Source organism: Nicotiana tabacum, chromosome 23 (genome assembly GCF_000715075.1).
Source record: "Nicotiana tabacum cultivar K326 chromosome 23, ASM71507v2, whole genome shotgun sequence".
NCBI lineage: Eukaryota > Viridiplantae > Streptophyta > Magnoliopsida > Solanales > Solanaceae > Nicotiana > Nicotiana tabacum.
In genome coordinates, this window is record NC_134102.1 from 79,240,398 (window position 1) to 79,261,717 (window position 21,320).

At 34.8% G+C, this 21,320-nt stretch overlaps 1 protein-coding gene across 1 annotated transcript; it reads right to left on the reverse strand.

The window, feature by feature from the left end:
- Window positions 1-1,997: 1,997 nt before the first annotated feature.
- LOC107827235 (F-box/kelch-repeat protein SKIP25-like) lies at window positions 1,998-3,806 on the reverse strand. Its single transcript, XM_016654334.2, has one exon. It carries the CDS (start codon window positions 3,450-3,452, stop codon window positions 2,253-2,255), a length of 1,200 nt encoding a protein of 399 aa, XP_016509820.1. The 5' UTR covers window positions 3,453-3,806; the 3' UTR covers window positions 1,998-2,252.
- Between the last annotated feature and the right edge of the window lie 17,514 nt (window positions 3,807-21,320).

Below are 21,320 nucleotides of genomic sequence, written 5' to 3' on the forward strand. Positions count from 1 at the left end.
AACGGACACATGTTTGGGGGTTTTCAGGCAATCTCTATTTAGTCCGGCAATGAGAACTAAGACAATAAGGTGGATGGTGGTGGACTAGTGGAGAGAGAGAGAGGAAGGTGATGGTTTGTTAAAGAGTAGGAGAAAAAAGAAAGAGAAATGAATTTTAAAAAGATAAAATTGATCTCTCACGCTCTGAGAAATCACCACTATGCTACATCATGAAGTTGTCTATATGATACATTTTAAATATGGTTAGAGTATTCAATGGAACTACTTAAGAAAAAATGTACATTCTGGAAAGTGTGAATAACTTTAACGGGTCGGCGATGTATTTTTGCCTATTAAAAATTATGACAATAGAAAATGTAAAAGACACTGATTACATATCTAATTAACTAAGCACATAATTACAGAAAATTCATGTAATTAGACCTCAACTAACTTGAGATTAAGAGCGTAACTATTGTTATTGTTTGAAATTTAAAATAAAAAAACTAGAGGCTTTGAACAAACAAAAGTAGGATTAGTTTATGGCATAGCTCTAGTTGCCTTTCTGTGGGGGTAGAAGCCTATTCTTAGATTGTCAATATACAACCAAATAGCAATTTGGAGATTCATTTGCTTGACGAGTACAATCTCATGCAAAAATCACGAGCCTCAATGAACACAAGAAGAATTCCTATTGTCATTATGCAAATCAATGAAAAAAATATTTAACAGTATCACCGCCATAATCAAACTCATATATGCAGCACCACTCAAAGGCGGATCCAAGATGGCGTAATTAAAGTTATGGGTTCATATTTACTATTTGTTAAAATTTCAATGAATTTTTAAGTTGATACTCGATATTGAAAATAATGGGTTCAGTTAAACCGATACCTATACACTGCATCCGCCTCTCGACTTTCACTATATTTACTTTTTCAACATATCTAAATGAACCTCAAAAGATTTTCATATTGTTCTATGGTGAGAATTTGTGTTAAATTGTATAGAGGAAAAGTCCAAAACCATACATGATCTTTGGCTTTAGACTCAAAGTCATACATATTCTTTCACATGGAGCACTAATAGTACATTTACTTTAACAAAGTGATACACTTTTAGTCATAACACTGAGAAAAAACCCCCAAAAATATATTATCTTTGGCTTTAAACTCAAAGTCATACATATTCTTGCACATGGAGCACTAAGAGTCCATTTACTTTAACAAAGTGGTGCACTTTTAGTCATAATATTAAACACATTTTAATTTTTAACAGAAATCTAAGATTTGACAAAATATCTGTTCCTTTATTTTCTTGTTTACCGAAAGAAATAAAGATGACAGATTTATCTAGATAGCAAATAGTAAATATACATAGAATTTATTTACTATTTATTTATTTACTATACGTAAAATATACATTTTACTAAGAAATATTAAACACCGTTAATTTTTATTTGCAATAATTTTTATCTAGATAACCTCAAATGTTATCTAGATTTTTTATTATATACATAATATTTATTTTTATTTTATGTATATTTACTATACGTTGACTCCCTTAAAATAAAAAAATCTAATAAATATATATTTATTTTATGTCAACGTATAGTAAATATTATGTATATAATAAAAAATCTAGATAACATTTGAGGTTATCTAGATAAAAATTATTGCAAATAAAAATTAACGGTGTTTAACATTTCTTAGTAAAATGTATATTTTACATATAGTAAATAGATAAATAGTAAATAAATTCTATGTATATTTACTATTTACTATCTAGATAAATCGGTCATCTTTATTTCTTTCAGTAAACAAGAAAATAAAGGGAACATATATTTTGTCAGATCCTAGATTTTTATTAAAAATTAAAATCTGTTTAGTGTTATGACTAAAAGTGCACCACCTTGTTAAAGTAAATGGACTATTAGTTCTCCATGTGGAAAAATATGTATGACTTTGAGTCTAAAGCCAAAGATCATGTATTTTTTGGGTTTTTTCTCAGTGTTATGACTAAAAGTGCACCACTTTGTTAAATTAAATGTACTATTAGTGCTCCATGTGAAAGAATATGTATGACTTTGAGTCTAAAGCCAAAGATCATCTATGGTTTTGGGCTTTTCCTCAATTGTATACATATATTTTTTCCCCACCTAAACAAAAAGAAAAAAGAACCAACAAAAAGTCGACAAGTATCCAAAATTTATCTGAAAATAATGAACAATTTGGAAAATACAAGAAAACAAAAACTATTCAATATTCGTCATCTCATTGTGATTCAGAATCCAGTTGGCTCATTCTTGGCAAAATATGTACGTCCAAAACCTGAAACCCCAGCGGAGTTTCCACCACCACCAAACTCGGCGGCTTGGCCACCACATCCACAACCGCAATACCATCACTGCCGCTGCGAACCACGCATACTCTACCGCCGGCAGCCGCCAAATGTTGTGCACCTTTAAGCATCTCATTCTCCAAAATCTCCACCCAACTGTCATTTCCTGGATAATACTTTCTCAATGCTCCTTTAGATTCATCCACCATGTAAATAATTTCTTCCTCCATCGCCGCCGCCGGACCTCTCCAACCCACTAGCATCCCCTCCGGCATCTCCTGCCACGTGTCCTTTTCAACGTCGTAGATGATTCCTTCCTTTGCAGCATTGCCTTTCACGTTCACCATACACAGCTTCCCTCTCCAACCCACTGCTTCAATCGCTTCCCTACTGAACTTCCCATCCTTAAGACCGCCCATTTTCTCCCATTTCCATCCGCTTTTAGTACCCTTGTTTTTATCGTGATGGTGGTTACAGCTGTAACCATAGCTGTTGTTACTTTTCAGGTCCCACTTCTCAACCGATCGAGCTACCTCTTGGTTGTAGTGGGAACCAATCCCACTTGCAACGTAAACCACGCCGCGTGACGCACCAGCAGCACACCACCGTCGCGGTGTGGCGAGTGGGGGACCGTAAGTCCATTTTCGGCTGAGCGGATTGAAAACAAAGGGCCGAGATAAGGCCGGCAATAGATGGTCAGCGGTTGCGGCGAGGAGGACAAATTTGCCAAAAACGCTCACCGATTGAATCGGGAGGTGACGGGAGATGAAAGAAGGGTGACGAAGCAGGAGACGAAGATGCGGTTCAAGAGGTGGAGGAGGAAGTAAGTGCCATTTGGATGAAATCGGATCGAAGTTGGCGAATTCGACAGAATCCTCATATTGATTTGTTTTCTCCTTAGATTGTGAAGGTTTCAATAACGAATAGATAGATAAAAAGGGGGGGAAAGAAGGAGAATAAAGAAGCCGGCGCCAAGATTTACAAACGGAGTAAAGAGTCAAAGGTTGTTGTACAAGAGAGAGACAAATTTGGGCTATATCATCAGGAAGTCCAGGAATCAAGGACTGATGATAATGATTCTTTCGGCGTTTAATGGCAGCTCCGGCAGCGGCGATGGTGGCGGAGTTGTTCATTTGAGGGCGAAAAGGGTAGGGGACGTGTAAGAGTGGGATAGGAAGTTGAAGATTTTGAGTTTGTAAGACTTTGGACTTTACGCCATTACTTTAATGGCCTAAAAAATTATGTTGTCATTCAAAGGGATAGAGAGAGAAGGATCAGAATTAAAAGGCAAAAGTTGGATAGAAGTTAGGAGGAACATAGACATTACCCATCTTATCCCTTTTTTTTGGTTTTTCTAATTGAAGAAGGTTTCCACTAGTAGTATTAAATTGGGACGGTCTTAGTGGGATATAAATTAAATAGGAACCACGCGGGATCTTATTGCACGTGAAATTTTCTTCCAAATTAGTTATGATAGTAAACTTTGTATTCATTGCCTAACTTTTTTTTTTTTCCGTAAAAGTCATTGAATTTTATATTAATTACCAAAAATTTAATTTTCTTTCTTTAATTTGTTACACAAAAATCATTTTATTATGCTCTACTTATCACAATAATCACTTTGACCAGATTTTATATATACCCTTGAAATTATAAATCCTTTCATTTATGCAACATCTTCTATATTATATGCTATATACTATACTTATACTCAGGTATTTTACTTATAGTTAAAATAACTTAATATTATTTTATTTATTATTTTATAATATATTCGTACATTTAATTTTTTCTTAACATTAATTTTTAAGATATATAAGTAGCATTATTAAATTTATCGATAACATTACCGTGAACAAATCTCAAGTCCATATTCTTAACCATGCTTAATGAAATATTTTTAATAAAAATTATAAAACCAAAGTTCACTGATTTATCAGTTAAGCCATGCCCATTTATCCAATACATAAAATATTTACATATAGCACAATGATATATCGGGTTAATACTTTCAAATAAATAATATTAACTGATAAAGCTTTAAAAATCTCAATATTAAACACAAATATTTTTGAAACTTTTTCTAAAATTCTTATTAACTATAAAAAAATTATCATTTGTTAAACAAATCTATTTTTCTTATTTCAAATAAATATTTTTTTATTATTTTTATATTTAAAATATGTTCATGTTTGAATATGATTAAACAAATTGAGTTCCATGGAAAAAATTAAATGTATGGATATATTATAAAAATAATAAATAAAATAATATAAAGTTATTTTAATTATAAGTAAAATACCTAGGTAAAAATATATTATATAGTATATAATATAGAAGCTATTACATAAATAAAAGGATTTATAATATCAATAGCATAATAGACTTTTCAAGTAGAAATATTATAAAATCTGGCCAATATGAATTTTGTGATAAATAGAGCTAAAATGTTTTTTCTGTAACAAAAGAAAGAAAAGTGACTTTTGAATAATTAACACAAAGTTAAATGATTTTTATGTAATAAAAAGAAGAAAAATGACTTTTTCGTAATTAACACAAAATTGAATGACCACCCATGAAATGTTGAGAATATTAATATTTTCTATTCAAGTTTAGAAACTTTTTATTTCGTCCACAAAGATTTAATTACTCATGTTCATTTCTGTCCCTAAAGCTTATGCTTGCACCAATTCTAGTCCCGATCTATAAAGATGTGGGCTTTTTCGGGTTTAGATAAAAAAAATTGGAGTATTAAGATTTGTTCTATTTCGATGGAGATATTATAAGAGCAAGTAGAATAACAATCATTCAACTGATTGTTCTTGCTCTTATCACTCTTAACTTATATAAATGAGAGAGATAGAGAGAGAGCGCACTCCCGAGCAAGGATGAATGTCAAATAGAAGATGCGCAAGCTATAGGGTAAACCAAATTATTCCAAATTGTGAGTTCACTCTTAAATTTGTTTCATTTGACATCGGAATTAGGAAACTTTACTACATTTTACGGATATCTTGATTATTATTGATGATCTATAAATTTGAAAAAATTGAATATTTTTATTTTAGTTGGGTAAAATATAACAAGGTTTGCAAGGGAAGGGGAAAATTCAGATCTTAATTAGTTTGAGATCAATTCTAACCAAAGTTCAATTCAACTCGATCACCAGTTTATTTATCCACAAAGCAAACTAGATTAACTTGACAAATTGATTGAATGTGTACCTCTATTACGCTCGGCAGTTAATGACAGGTTTACCTATTACGATTGGTAGTTAGTGACAGATTTATGTTAAAGCTAGTAAAGCACCTCTCTTATTCTATAAAGCACTTATTTATGTCTCTCAGAATAACATTTTCAGACCACATTACCATAAGAATTAAGTTCATGTCATAGTTCAAGTCATAACTAAGACATACTTGGGAAGAAAGTGTCGGGTTATGCTTCCGTATCACTACAGCAACAACAACAAATCTAGTCTAATCTCACAAAGTATTGTAGGATCTGAGGGGTAGAGCATACGCAGACCTTACCTATACCTTGTGAAAGTTGAGAGGTTGTTTCCTATACTTATACATATTATTATATTCTCTCCGTTCTAATTTATTTGAACTTGTTTGACTGTGTACGTAATTTAAGAAAAAATAAAGACTTTTTAAATTTGTGGTCCTAAACAAGTTAAAAAGGGGTCCAGAGTATTTGTGTAGTTATAAAAGCTTCTCATTAAGGGTAGAATTGAAAGTTTAAGCTAAATTATTTCCAAATTTAGAAAGGGGTCATTCTTTTTGGAACGCACCAAAAAGGAAATAGGTTCACATAAACCGGAACGAAGAGAGTACTATGTAATTATTGTGAATTCATATCTTATGTTCATTAATAGTTCTAATAATAGTTTCCTAATTTTTGAAGAGATATTTGATATTAAACTGAAGTTAGGGGAACGAACAGACAGTGGCGGAGCCAAGATTTTCATTAAGGGAAGTCAAAACATAAAGAAATAAACTTATCAAGAAGTCAATGGGTGTCATTATATATATATATATATATTGTTTTTAAATATTACCTAGCTATACAGTGTAATTTTTCGACGAATGAGTGTCGGTTGACACCCCTTTGGTGTATGTGGCTCCCCACTGCGAACAGATACGTATATGCATATAGATGACGTTAAACAGGTGGACACTTTGATATATTATAGTAATGATGTGAATATTTTTATCCAAATAATCCCCTGTGATTAAAAATTGGCAAGTGTAAATAGTTTTGGTCATCCAAACATAAAAGTTTTGCTTCCCTTTCTTCTTGTTCCTCATATTCGCCACAAAAGAAGTCAATTTCCTACAGCAACATAATTGCATTTGTTCAAATTATTCTAGTTTTTGTTGTTACATTTCAAATTGTTATGGCAATAAATGTTAACAGAGATGTAAATCTAACTGCTTTAAATTTTCATTTTAAAAATTCATTTTAAGGAGATTTCTTTTTCTTAGGAATGAGAAGTCAACAAGGCTGCAAATTATATACAAAAGTGTTATATTATGAAGTTGGATATTAAGTCACAAGTATACGTCTAGTAAAAAATCAGAGAGACAGATGTGAGCTAATTCCATAGATGGTCACTTATTTTTCACTTTATTGCATTAAATTATTAAGTTAAACTTTTTAATAAAAAAAATCACTTAAACATTATTTATATCACGAAAGTCAGAAACTTTCTCATTCAACTTTGTCTATACATAGAACGTAAGGTTCAAGTGAAAATTTATTTGATTAAAAACAAAATAGTTCAAATGGAACGAAGGGCAAGAAGGTAAGTTCAAGTTAAGAAAGGAAAAGGTTGAATTGGACTTTTGCAATCAATGCATGTCGGGTGAACGAAAAGGCTGAGACAGAGAAGCAAGAGGTGGATGAGATACTTGGATTTTAGGGGAGTGGGCAATGGGGCCATTAGCATTAGGTAGGCATAGGGAAAAGGGGAAGAAGAACCATACTTAAATGAGAAAAGGTGGTGTATAATTTAGTCGAATAATAAACCAAAAGAAAAAAACAAATGTTGAGAGGGGAAAGAGAAAATAGCAGTGAGTGGCTTATAAAAGTAGCCTTTTCGGTACGCTATTCTTCCTCTCTTTTAACCTCCTCTTCATGTCCTTTCTCTTTTTGTGATGTGAATATTCTATGTATGTTGCCCTCTTTGACAACGTATAAAGTATAAACTCAACTTGTTATGTTCTTTTCTTTTCTATTCTTTGGCTCTCCGCTTCAAATTTCTCTCCTTATTTATGGACTCAAATGTTTTCCTCTTTATTTGGGATTTAGGAAATCTGTATTGATTGTCCAGTTTCAGAATTTACCCTCGGCTTTTGCTTTCACGTCTCTCTCAAATTTCAGTCACGAATTTTATAATATCAAAGTAGCTTTCCTTCGACTTTAGCACATAAGCTTTCCTTCGACTTTAGCATAATATATATATATATATATATATATATATATATATATACAATTTACCAATTATATACAAACTAGATTTAGTGTACGTGTGTTTCACGTATTTTTCGCGTTTATCAATAAATAAGTGTATAAAATTTAGAGTAAAAATAATTATTTGTAATAGCAATTGGCGTCGAAATAGTGCAACATTCATTTAATTAAAAAATAAATATTATTGACAAAATAGTTGAATACAGAGTTATTAGATATCTTCTGAACTTGCAAAGATTAAGAATTTAGGTAGGTTAATTATATAATTTTTGTATTTATATATATTTTATTGTACGAAGAAAATTATAATATGTTATATTTTTATATCTGATCTAATATCTCTTTATAGACGACGTTCTTGGTGTAAAAATACTATTCCAAGCATTAAGTGTTATATATATCATATAATCCTTGGTAAAATATTTTTTAAATTATATGCTTTTTTGGATTTGGTTAAGGTTATTTGAATGAGTGAATAAATTATGATAAAGTTTTCTTCTCTTATTAATTACTTAGTACTTTTATCTCCCTCTTCAAGTGTTATTTTTCCTAATCTACGTATATTTATTTTTATACTTCTAATGATTTAACTTTTCAACGTCAATTTACTTTTTCTAAAATAACTATTTTTCTTATCTCTTTTGATTGATTCATAAACGTTAAAGTAAAACTTTTTAAATTTTTCTCGTTAGTACATGAATTTCATGAAAAAATTTAAGGTATCTTATTATAGTTTGACTTTAGACCATCAATTTTATTGCGCCCGTACGATTAGCTATGAAATTTTATTTATTTAATTTTGTATTTATTTTTTCTATTCTTCAATCTTAGTGATTACTTTTCTTGCAAGTCAAATCGGTCTAACAAATTGACATTTAATATTCTTTAATAATCCTTCATATTACTCGAAGTTTTGACCATCAAAGAACAAAAGTTTATATTTCAAGACATGTTTAATGAATATTATTTTATTTTCTTTATTTCACCTACTAGGCTCCTTAAATTTTCAAATTTTAATAAAATTTAGTGGCTTAAAATGAAGATATTCTTCAGACATGCATCGTCATATATTCAAGTCTTTTCAAGTGAATTATTTGATCATTTACTCATAAACTGTGGCCGGTGGTACATGATACATATAAAAAGTGACAATCAGACCATACCCACAAGGGTGGCCAAGTTGATTGAGCAGGAAATCCCCAAATGGGAGGTCGTAGGTTCAAACCACCTGCATGCTTTCTCGGTGGAGTGATTCCCTAAAAGCATTCTATATCTCTAAAAAAATATCCACGATATAAAAGGTTACAAAATGTGATTTAAAATCACAGATGAGTTAATATACGTCTAAAATAAAGCATATTATGAAAGAATATAACATATATTACAGTAATATTGAGAAAGTTATCACATTTGATTTTATATTTGCTGAAGTAATTCTTTCCAAATTTATTTTATATATGAGGGAGTAATACATCTCTTTGAAAAAACTATTAAAATAAATATTATCTAATTTTATTTACCTGTAGGCTATAGAGTATTTGACTTTGTATCCTACATATCTATCTTTGTATCCAAAATATCTATCTGCGAATGGTCATCAACAAGAGGAGTCTTGAATTGTCAGCCACACAAATAAAAATTATTAATACAAAAAAGTGGTTTCAAATAAAGAACACAATTCAAAGAAGAAAAAGATTATATAAACTAAAATTTAATCGATTTTAAAGTCCTAAATATTAGGACTTTCAACATAATTCAAATAATTAAGGAAAATTTAATAATTAAAATTTTAGTTGATATTTCTATATATTTAGTTATTTAGCAAATACTATTTCAGATCAAATAGATATCAATACCACTCATTCAATTACAAAAAATATTAAGAAAAGAGGAAGAAACTTAAAAATTAGGAAGAAAAATAAAAACTTGACTACTCATGTAGGTTTAACCAAAAACAAAATCGTGCAACACACAACAGAAAGACATACATTAGCAAATACTATTTCAGATCAAATAGTTATCAGTACCGCTCATTCAGTTACAAAAAAACATTAAGAAAAGAGGAAAAAACTTAAAAATCAGGCATAAAGAGAAATAAAAACTTGACTACTCATGTAGGTTTAACCCAAAAAGTTTGTGCAACACACAATAAAAAGACATACATTATAGATTTTTTAATTAAGCTTCAATGAAAAAGGGCAAAAAACTATTTACTGAAGATAATTTTAAACTGATATTGGTACATGGGATATCATAAATAAAAATCAAAACCGACAAGCATAAAAAAATTACCTCCGCACATTTCCACGTTATCAAGACTTTATGATAAAAAATATGAAATACTGACTCCTTTTATAGAGTGTTTAGCTCCTTATTCTAAACGGTTATGGTTTTAAAATTGTAGAAAACCTAACTTTTTTTGTGTGTGTGTGTCCTTCGGCAATTTTAGTAAAAGAAGACTAAACCTAAACTAACATTAATTGATGCAAACCTAAACTAACATTAATTGATGCTTCTTGTTCGATTTTGGTAAAAGAATACCAAGCCTAAAGCAAAAATAAATGCTGCTTCTGATTTCGTTTTGGTTTAAAATTCTAGACAACAAAAAATTAACTTTGTAACCTACGGAAATTATTATAAGTACTACTAAAAGAATACTAAACCTAGTGTCATTAATTGTTGTTCCTTATTTACTTTTGATTTAGAATTCTAGAAGATCAAAAAGTGGCTTTAATTATGATAAAAGAAATTAAATCCAGACTAATATTAATTGCTCGGCAATTCTGGTTAAAGAATCCTAATCTAAAATGACACTAATTATGTTAGAAAAATATAATGCTAAAACCTAAAGTGACATAAATTGTTAGGCAATTCAATTTTGGTTTCCTCGAAATACCTTTTTGTATTATAATTACAAATTTATCCAACATATATTGTACTTACAAAGGGTAAAAAAGACGAACGACATTTCGCTAAGTACTTTCGTGCTTTTAATATAGTATATATATATATATGGAAAAGACGAATAAGTAAATATATTCAAAACTAAAAATGTACAATGCTTTAATTATTTTCAAATGCAGATCAATCAACAAAAAAATTATTAATCTATATGCGATGAATTAGGTCATTGTATGGACGGCCCGAATATTTACAAATTACAAATGTACCTTAAACAATACAATTGGTGATCTTCATAAGTTAATACAACTATGAGAGATTATTTTATTGGAGCAACTGCTATCACTAGTACTATTGCCAACCAGATTTAATAAACAACTAAGGATGCGACAAATTTTCCCTTTTCTTAGCTAGATTTGGTTGGTCATCGTCATCATTAATATATTATTATTATTGTTACTATCCATATACGTAGATTTTGACATTTATTAGAATATAGTTCATTTTTTATCAAGCACATTATTGAAATAGTTTCATAAAACATTTTAGAATCAGCAAAAATTTGTCTTTCTTAATTAAGAGTCGTAAACAATTATTCAGAAATTTTAAGCAATCAAAGGATGCTAAAACTTTCTGATGCAATTTTGGTAAGATTCTATACATGCTGGACTAGTTAGCAAGTAATAACAAAATCATATTTGTATCATAATTACGTAAGAAGTAAGTTTGGTTACTCAAAATGTAACGTCAATAAGGCTTTGGCACTATATTTAAAATAATATACCAGTTAAATATTTTAAAGAGAAATATCTAAAAGTACTAGAGGGGTGAATTGTATCCCTTTTGTGTATTAGTTGGCTGTACTGATCAATAACTAGTCGATTATCTAGGTAAGTAGATATACAAAAATAAATAAAGTACAGAAGTAAAACTAACATGTGATATTTTTATACTGGTTCAAATTCAATATGAATTCTAGTCCAGTCCTGTTGAATTATAAGAGAATTATCTCTATAAGATCTTGTGATGAAATGAGTACAACTTCGTTGGCGAATTTCCTATGCACACACCAACCTTTTTTTTTTCAATTAGTTTCTTTTTATTTAATGCCTCATCGATATATTTCTTTCTCCAACTTGAACTATAATGCTTGTTAATGAGCTTGAAGTTAGCAAGACAACGTTTGTGTTGCTTATTCTTCCTTGGTCGATATTGTCACGACTCAAAATCTCGCCTTAGGCATCGTGATGGCACCTAGTCTTTAAGATTAGGTAAGCCGGTTACTTACAATAGTTAAACCAGTTAAGCATGATATTTGTAAAGCAGAGTTTAATATAAATACCGAAGTAAAGGTGATACAAGCCTATGCAGCAATAATCATAACAATCCTCCCAAGACTAGGTAGTACAAAGTCACGAACTCTAACTGAATACATAGAAATATCTCAAAACAAAATACAATATTGTTCGAATAGCGAATTAACAGTACAATTCAAAGTAAAACGGGCTCCAAGGGACTGTGGTGATCAAGCAGGCCTATCTTGAATCCTCGCGTTCAAAGAAGTTAACTCTGCCTGAGTCCGTTATCTCCAATACCTGGATCTGCACAAAATATGCAGAAGTGTAGTATGAGTACACCACGGTCGGTACCTAGTAAGTATCAAGACTAACCTCGGTGAAGTAGTGATGAGGTACAAGTCAAAACACCTACTAGAGATAATAACATGTGTAGTATATAAGTATAAAGCTAATAATGGAAGCAAGAATCAGCAAATGGCAACAAGAAATAACATGTGTTAAAAATAGTAAAGTAATTAGAACACCGTTAAAGTACTAGTGAAACCAAATGAGGTAAAGAAATAACAACCAAATAATCAAGTCGTTCTAACACAAGGTTTACAACAAAACTACCCCGAGGTACCACTCCTCAAAACCACAAGCCACGAGTCCCAAATAATAAATCATATACACATGGCACCCCGTGACCATATTATCTATTACAACCGCATGGACAAGTCACGTGCTGCACGGACAACTCACGTACCAATACCTCAATCCGTCCGTCATGTTCAGAGGCTCACTATCACAATCCGCCTGGCGTGGTCATAAGATCAATATCACAATCTACTCGGTATGATCACAGACTCAATATCACAATCTGCCCGGCATGGTCACAGGCTCAATACAACAATAAAAGCAGATATACAAGAATACATGTGCATGATCAATAAATGTCAAGTTTTATACTCCTGAACCGGTATAATTGGCATGCTACAGTTTATGCAAGTGCGAGTGTACTATTACAGTTCAAGTCAACAAGTAATATCAAGACATCGAGTAGCTTATTGAAAACAATGCAACAAGCCACGTAAGGAACATGGCACACATAAGGAAAATCACGCCATCACACGAATATCTTCAACATTATGCCCCAGCCATCACATATCATCCATATCATAGCCAACCTTATCTCTCCATATTGACAATATCATACTATCCACCCATATCGCTCCGCCTAGACAATAATATAATAGCCACATGTATCACTCCGCCCAGACAATAACACAATAGCCACCCGTATCGTTATGCGCAGACAATAACATAATAGTCACCCGTATCACTTCACCTAGACAATATATCAATAGCCACCTCTATCATTCTACATAATCAACAACAGTGAGATGCCACCCTTATGCTCTACATAGCAATAATTATCCACACAACAAATCCACATGTGCCAACATCACAACAACACGACATATCAACTCGTTCCACAAGTGCCCATAGGCCACAACCTTTCCAAAATAATAATACCAATATTACCACAACATATAGCCCACGACTCGACCTCAATGTGTACAAGAATCTCAATAGCAACAAAATAAAACTGAAAAATAACTCAATAATGAAAGATACTCCATTAAACAACAACTTCAACTAAAATAGATTAATGGCTCTCAATAACTTCAACTTCAAATTTTAGTGTATAACATAAGCTAACAATGAAAGATATGACATGAAATAGCAACTACGTCTAAATGCAGGAGAATAACTCGACAACGAAAAGATATCATGTAATAGCAACTTCAAATAAGAATCATTCAACAATAAAAGAGGTAACAACTTCTAATAAGTGTTGACGGCCAATTTTGACCCTTTATTTTAAAATTAATTTATTCACACTTAACAATTTATAATAAATACTTTAAAAGTATATTCTATTAATGAATATCTATTTTATAAATTAATTAATTATTAGTTTCAAAATTAATCATGTAGTACTGATATTATGTAATTACAAATGTATTTACTATAATAAAAAAATATTTTTTGTATATACATTACATAGGTTTTATAAGTTGACAAAATTACTCCTTAATTTCCAGTGGATTAGGTTACTATGTTAATATTTTGAAATTAGTGCTATAATTTAAAATATGTATCATTTATAAATAATTAATTAAAATAATTAGCAACATATAGTAATTATAATTTTACCATATTTTTTTTATTAAAACTGTTAAGTTTATTAAAATTGATTTTAAAAGGGTTACAAACGAAAAGGCTACAATTGCAATTCCTTAACTAAATACAGAATGGCTATTAGTTAAATTATTTTTAGCCAAAATACCAAGCCCAATTCGGATTTGACCCAGTCTAAATACCCCATCTCATTCCAAGTTGGCACTCCATACCACTACTTGCGAACCAATGAGATCGTGCCACGTTACCCTCATTTATCACTCACAAAACAAACACACAGGCATCTGAACCGTTGATCCATCTGATCAGCGGCTCCCATTTAATTCCTGATTTTCCTTTGATTTTTAAAACAGCCGCCCAAAGACCCCATCTCCACCGTTCAAACCTCATAATCTAATGGCCATTAAAATTCTTTCTAAAAAATCCTAAATGCACAAAACCGTTGATCACCAGATCCAACGGCCCGTATCATATCTCCTAAGCTTAACCTTAGAGATGCCCCAAAACCCCCAAAGCCCTAAATCATTTGTCACCTGCCTAGCCACCCTTCTTTCCCCTTCCTATCTCTTTTCTCCCGTCTGCCCTAGCTCCATCAATCAACAGACCTTTCACAAATTAGTGCAAGGTCGTGAAATTAACCTCAAATCATCTCATTTGTCCCCTATATCCACGATTCTCATTGAATCTTTCCCCGTTTCATCATCGAAATTCAAATCTCCCAAATTCAAACCCTAACCCCAGCGATGAAACTTCAAATCGCCATTGACCTTTCAAATCCATGGCATGCATGGCTGTTCATTTTATTCCTGTACTCCTGATCTCGTCATTCTTTCCATTTTCACCATTCAATTTCAAAATCCCTAATCGAAGAAGTCAGACCAAAAGATGAAACTTCAACTCGCTAGATTTTCTTTCGCCCTTTTAAATCGAAGCAAGCATGAGACGTTTGCTGGCTTCATCATTAATATTCGACACCCAGAGGTCAAATGCAATGACCTCTGGGTATTAGGGTTCTGACCGGTAGTTTCTTGTGTTTCAACATTCAGCCTCTCATATCTCTCCACTCAAGTAAACTCAAACACTGATTTCACCTTTGTTCTCTCTGATTTTACCCGACTATGCTCACATCATCAACTTATCGACACTCTCCACTATCTTAGTTTGAAATATGATATTCTAAGGCCTTAAATGGCACTATAAATAGGGCCTTTAATGTTCTCATCTACAATAACCTAACACTGAACATACATACAGTCACGAACACTAAGCACACAAAAACACTAAGAACATTAGGGTTTCTGGTCTTAGTTTTCTTACTATTTCCCCTCTCTTTAGTTCTTTTGCTGGTTCAAGCTAAAAGTTTCTGGGATCTTGAGCAACAAAAAAAATTCGTTTGGTCTGCTTCCCTTAAGAAGGTCAGCATCTTTCTCTCCCTTTTTCTTTTGTTCATCTCTCTGAATGATTTAGATATGTCGAGTTAAGTTCTGTAGATCATAATTATGCTGTATGTATTTGACATGTTTGATATTTATGCTTTGTTAGTTTGACAACCTTTTATGGTCAGCTTGTTCTATTATGATTCTCTAAAGTGATAATCAATTAAGCTATTGATAATTGTTAATCTTTGTTATGAGTTTTCCTACAGTCTCCATGCCTGAATTCTTACGTGTTTATTGTAATGACCCAACCGGTCATTTTGAGCATTTACATTTCTCTCGGTAGTTTACGGGCATGAGTAGCTCCGTATAATGTATTTTGATTTGTGTGAATCGTCGGTTTTGGTTTTCAGGTTATTTGGGACTGATTTGGAAGAATGATTCTCAACTAGGGAGCTTTAAATTTGAAAGAGTTGACCAAGTTTGACTTTTTAGTATTTGATCTCGGATTGAAATTTTGATGGTTCCGATAGGTCCGTTGGGAGATTTTCGACTTAGGAGCGCATCTGGATTGTGATTTGGAGGACCGTGGTTGAATTTGGCTCGAAATGGCGAAAGTCAAAATTTTGGAAAGTTTGACCTGGAGTGAACTTTTTGATATCGGGGTCGGATTCCGATTCCGGAAGTTGGAGCAGGTCCGTAATGTCGAATGTGACTTGTGTGCAAAATTTGAGGTCAATCGGACGTGATTTGATAGGTATCGGCATCGGTTGTGGAAGTTTGAAGTTTCAAAGTTCATTGATTTCGAGTTGAGGTGTGATTCATCGTTTTGATATTGTTATGTTTGATTTGAGGCCTCGAGTAGGTTCGTGTTATGTTATTGGACCTGTAGATATATTCGGACAGGGTCCCGAGTGGCTCGGGTGAGTTTCGGGCGAGGTTCGGATCACTTTCGTTGCATAATGCATTGCTGAAGGCTGCTTGTTCTGATGTGATCGCACATGCGACTGGTATTGCGCAGGTGCGATAGTCGCAGAAGAGCTAGTGGAGTCGCAAAAGCGAGAAGAGGCTGGGTGAGGAAGACCGCAGAAGCAGATTTTTGTAGCGCATTAGCGTACGCGCAAATGCGAGATTGGAAGCGCAGGTGCAAAAATCTTCGCAGAAGCAAAATTTGATATCCGCAGGTGCGGGGGTTGCTGGGCAAGGCTATTTTTGCAGAAGCGAAGTTTTTCCGTAGAAGCGGTGGTCGCAAATGCGAAGATCTGTCCGCAAATGCGGAATCGCTGGGCAGAATGTTATAAGTTTGAGGGTTGGTCATTTATATCACATATTGAGCTATGGACTTCAGAATGGAGCAATTTTATAACGACCCGGCCGGTCGTTTTGACTATTGCAATCCCGTTCCCCATTTACTACTCATATTGTGAATTACTGTTGTTATTTGGCTTGCCTGGGTAGTTGGTCTGGGTTCGGTGATGCTTTGAAATGATTTAGAGTGCTTAGTTCCAAGGTTTAGAATTTAAGTTGAAAAGGATGACTGGATGTTAACTTATGTGTAACGACCTTGGAGAAAATTTGCTAAGGAAATTAAGTTTTGGTGGTGCCAAGGTAGAACAATTAGTACAAAGATTGTAGAAATTTCTCAAAAATTCGGACTTTTTGGGTTGAACAATGCATCGAAGTGTAAAGGAAACTTTTATCGAAAAATGGTCATTTCTGCGACCACTATGCGGTTGCAGAATCACTCTGCGGACCACATAATGGTCGCAAAGTGGAACAGGAGGAGGGCAAGATTTGAGAAAAATCTGTGGTGCACTATGCGACCGCAGACCTGTTTTACGGTGCATTATGCGACCGCAGAACAAGTATGCGGACCGCATAATGACCACAGAACAGGTTGGTAACTCCCAGCTTTGGAGGCCAAATTATGCGGCCGGTATGCGGACCGCATACCTGTTATGCGATCGCATAACTGCTTCGGAACTTCCATTCTTTCTAATTTTTGACCCCACCCAACTTGAATTTATAGCCCTTGAAGCTCATTTTTGAGCCAAAAATCTGATATTTTAGAGAGATGTGAGAGCATTTTAGAGAGAGAAAGTAAAGACTTAGTGATTTATCCATCAATTCTTGTTTAAGGTTTGAAGATTTCACAAGGATCTTGCCAGGGCTTCAAAGAGGTAAGAATTTCTTTCCCTAATTCTTTAATTTTGGATTTGGAGTAAAGATGGGTGATTAATAGTATGATTCTTGGGTGTAGAGTATCATATACATACCAATAAGGTTGTGGAAAGATTGTTAAGTTCAAATGGGTAAGGATTGGGTTGAAAATGGTAGAAATTTTCATAGACTTTAATTGAAGATTTGAGGGTCGAGTTGGTGTCAGATTTTGGTGAAATTTTTATGGTTGGACTCGTGGTTGGATGGGCGTTCATATTCTGTAACTTTTGTCGGGTTCCGAGACATGGGCCCTACAGGCAATTTTTGAGTCAATTTTGGATTTTATTGGAAAAATTAGTATTTCCTTATAGAATTAATTACAATAATTTGTATTGATTGATTCGAATTAATTGTGACTAGATACGAGGCTTTCGAAGACCAATTCTCGTGACAAGGGCATAGCGAAATAAAGAATTATACGGGTTGAGGTAAGTAACAGTTATAAATCTGGTCCTGAGGGTATGAAACCCCAGATTTTGTGTCATGTGATTATTTTGGAGGTGACGCACATGCTAGGTGACGGGCGTGTGGGCGTGCACCAAAGGGATTGTGACTTGGTCCATCCCGTGAAACTGTAAAGTTGAATAACTTATTGTTAGCTATAAGCTCTCTTTGTGTTGGAGAAATTTGACTGTAAATCATGTTAAAAAATCATGCTTAGGCTATGTGATAGTACTATTGGGACCCACAGAGGTCGCGTACTTGTTGAATTATTTGCTAATTGCTATCTTGTACTCAGTCATGATTTTACTAGCGTATCATACCTCAGTCTTTCTTGATATTTGTTGATATACTATGTTATCTTTTTTTGGGCGGATCTTTGTGATTTCTGAGAGCCCGAGAGACTTGGGAGGTTGAGGACTGAGTAAGGCCGAGGGCCTGTCGGTGAGGTAAGGATATTGTCCGTGCAGGATATTATAGCACGTGAGTTATCCGTGCAGCACATGAGTTGTCCGTGAAAATTATGGCGCTTGGGCTGTAGGAGCCTTTACGGAGTCTATACACACCCCCAGTGAGCGCGGGTACCCATTGAGTGTGAGTGTTGAGGGCTGAGAGCCAAGTGGTGGAGTTATTGTGATGAGCTGAGTGACTGTTGCCCGAGAGGCTGTACTTGCTTTGCATTTATTGTTGCACTTGGTTGCTATCTGTCATTTTTGTGAAATCTCTGAAAGAATTTATGTCCGGATTACTTGAAATTGAACTGTATAAAATTGATTTGACTTAAACTATCGGATTTGAAAGCATGTCTATTCTTTGCTAGAACTACTGAAAGTAAACTATGACTGTGTAGCTCGTCATTATCTTCAGCACCTTAGTTATTATTGTTACTTGCTGAGTTGGTTGTACTCATACTACTCCCTGCACTTCGTGTGCAGATCCAGGTGTTCCTGAACATAGCGGGTGTTGATCATTTCACGCAGTTGATTTTCAAGAGATTTTGAGGTAGTTGCCATGTTCCGCAGACCTTGTCTCTCCTTCTCTATCTCCTTGTTTACTGTATTTGGTCTCAGACTATTATAGACCGTATTTTTCAGACTTGTACTTATATTAGATGCTCATGTACTCAGTGACACCAGGTTTTGGGGAGCACTTGTATTGTATTTAAATGTTATATTTTCAATCTTGAGAGAAATTATGGTTTATTGAGATTTTCGGATTACCTAGTATTGAGATAGGCGCCATCACGGCGGGTGAGATTTTGGGTCGTGACAAGTTGGTATCAGAGTTTAGGTTACATAGGTCTTACTAGTCATGAGCAGGTTTAGTAGAGTCTTGCGGATCGGTACAGAGACGTCTGTACTTATCTTCGAGAGGCTGCAGAAACCGTAGGAAAACTTCACTTTCTTGTATTCCGTCGAGGCAATTTGTTGATTCCGGAAACTAAATTTCTGTTAATCTATTCTCTCACAGATGGTGAGGACACGTACTACAGGATCGGATGGTCAACCACCAGTGCCTACAGTTAGGGCCGCGAGAGGCTGGGGTCATGGTAGAGGCCGGGGTCGAGGTAGAGGTCGAGGTGTAGCTCGTACCACAGTTGGACCAGCATCTGTAGTACCACCAGTTGCTGTAGCTCAGGAGCTGATTCCAGATATAGCTGAGCCGACAGGATCAACTCAGGCACCAGCTGTGCCCATTGAGATTCCAAGCCTTCAGGAGACTTTGGCCCAGATAATGGCAGCTTGCACTGGTCTGGCTCAGGTGGTTTTGGCTCAGGCCGCACCTGCCGCTTCTCAGACTGGGGGAGGTACTCATACCCCCATTGCTCGTACTCTAGACCAGGTAGTATAGAGGCTTCAGATACCGGGGGCACTACCAGCCCAGCCGGTTGTAGCTGCTCAGGCACCGGTAGTTCCTGTTATGGCAGATGATGAGCAAAGGAGACTGGAGAGATTTGAGAGGCTTCGACCTCCATGTTTTAGCGGTGTTGAGTCAGAGGATGCCCAGGGTTTTCTGGATAAGTGTCAGTGGATGCTTCGGACAGTAGGTATTCTGGAGACCAGTGTGGTCTCATTCACTACTTTTCAGTTTTCTGGGACTGCCTTCAGATGGTGAGAGTCTTACGAGAGGTGTAGGCCGGTCGGTGCAGCACCCCTTACCTGGCAGCAGTTCTCCGGTCTATTCCTGGAGAAGTTCGTACCTTAATCCCGTAGAGAGGAGCTGTGCAAGCATTTTGAGCAGCTTCGTCAGAGTGATATGTCCGTAATGCAGTATGAGATGAGATTTTCAGAATTGGCCCGTCGTGCTATCTGGTTGATTCCTACAGACAAGGAAAGGATCAGGAGGTTCATAGATGGCCTCACTTTTCAGTTGCGATTACTCATGACTAGAGAGAGTGTCTGGTGCTACTTTCGACGAGGTTGTTGACATTGCTCGACATATTGAGATGGTTCACAACCAAGAATGAGTTGAAAGGGAGGCTAAGAGGCCTCGTGGTTCCGGTGATTTCAGCGGTGTTCCTTCAGGGGGTCAGTTTTACCGTGGTAGGGGCCGTTCTTATGGACACGCTCAGGCGGGTCGTCCAGTTCATCGTGGCGCATCAGCTAGCCACAGTATTTACAGTGCTCAATCAGGCCAGTCTTCATTCAGTGCACTACCAGCGCAGAGTTCTCATCAGGCTTTGTCTGCTTAGGTTTCCACAGGTAATGTTTCAGGTTATCAGGAGCAGCAGTTCTGTCAGAGGAGGGGTTGTTTCGAGTGCGGAGAATTGGGTCATTTCAAGAGAGATTGTCCTAGGCTGTTGAGTGGGGCTCCACAGCAGAGTTCTCCACCAACGACACCAGCACCAGCAGTTACACCACCGCTCAGCCATCTCGGGGTAGAGGTCAGGTAGCTAGGGGTCACCCAAGAGGGGGAGATCGATCATGTGGCGGTCAGGCCCGATTCTATGCTTTTCCTGCCAGGCCAGATGTTGTTACTTCAAATACAGTGATCACAGGTATTGTTTTAGTGTGCCATAGGGAGGCTTCTATATTATTTCATATGGACCAGTGTTTGGATGGGGTCACGCATTGCAGCAGAGTTATGTTGAGATATGATCCCT

Coding starts and splice junctions, on each gene's coding strand:
- LOC107827235 (XM_016654334.2), bottom strand. CDS start 3,452: ATGAACAACTCCGCCACCATCGCCGCTGCCGGAGCTGCCATTAAACGC.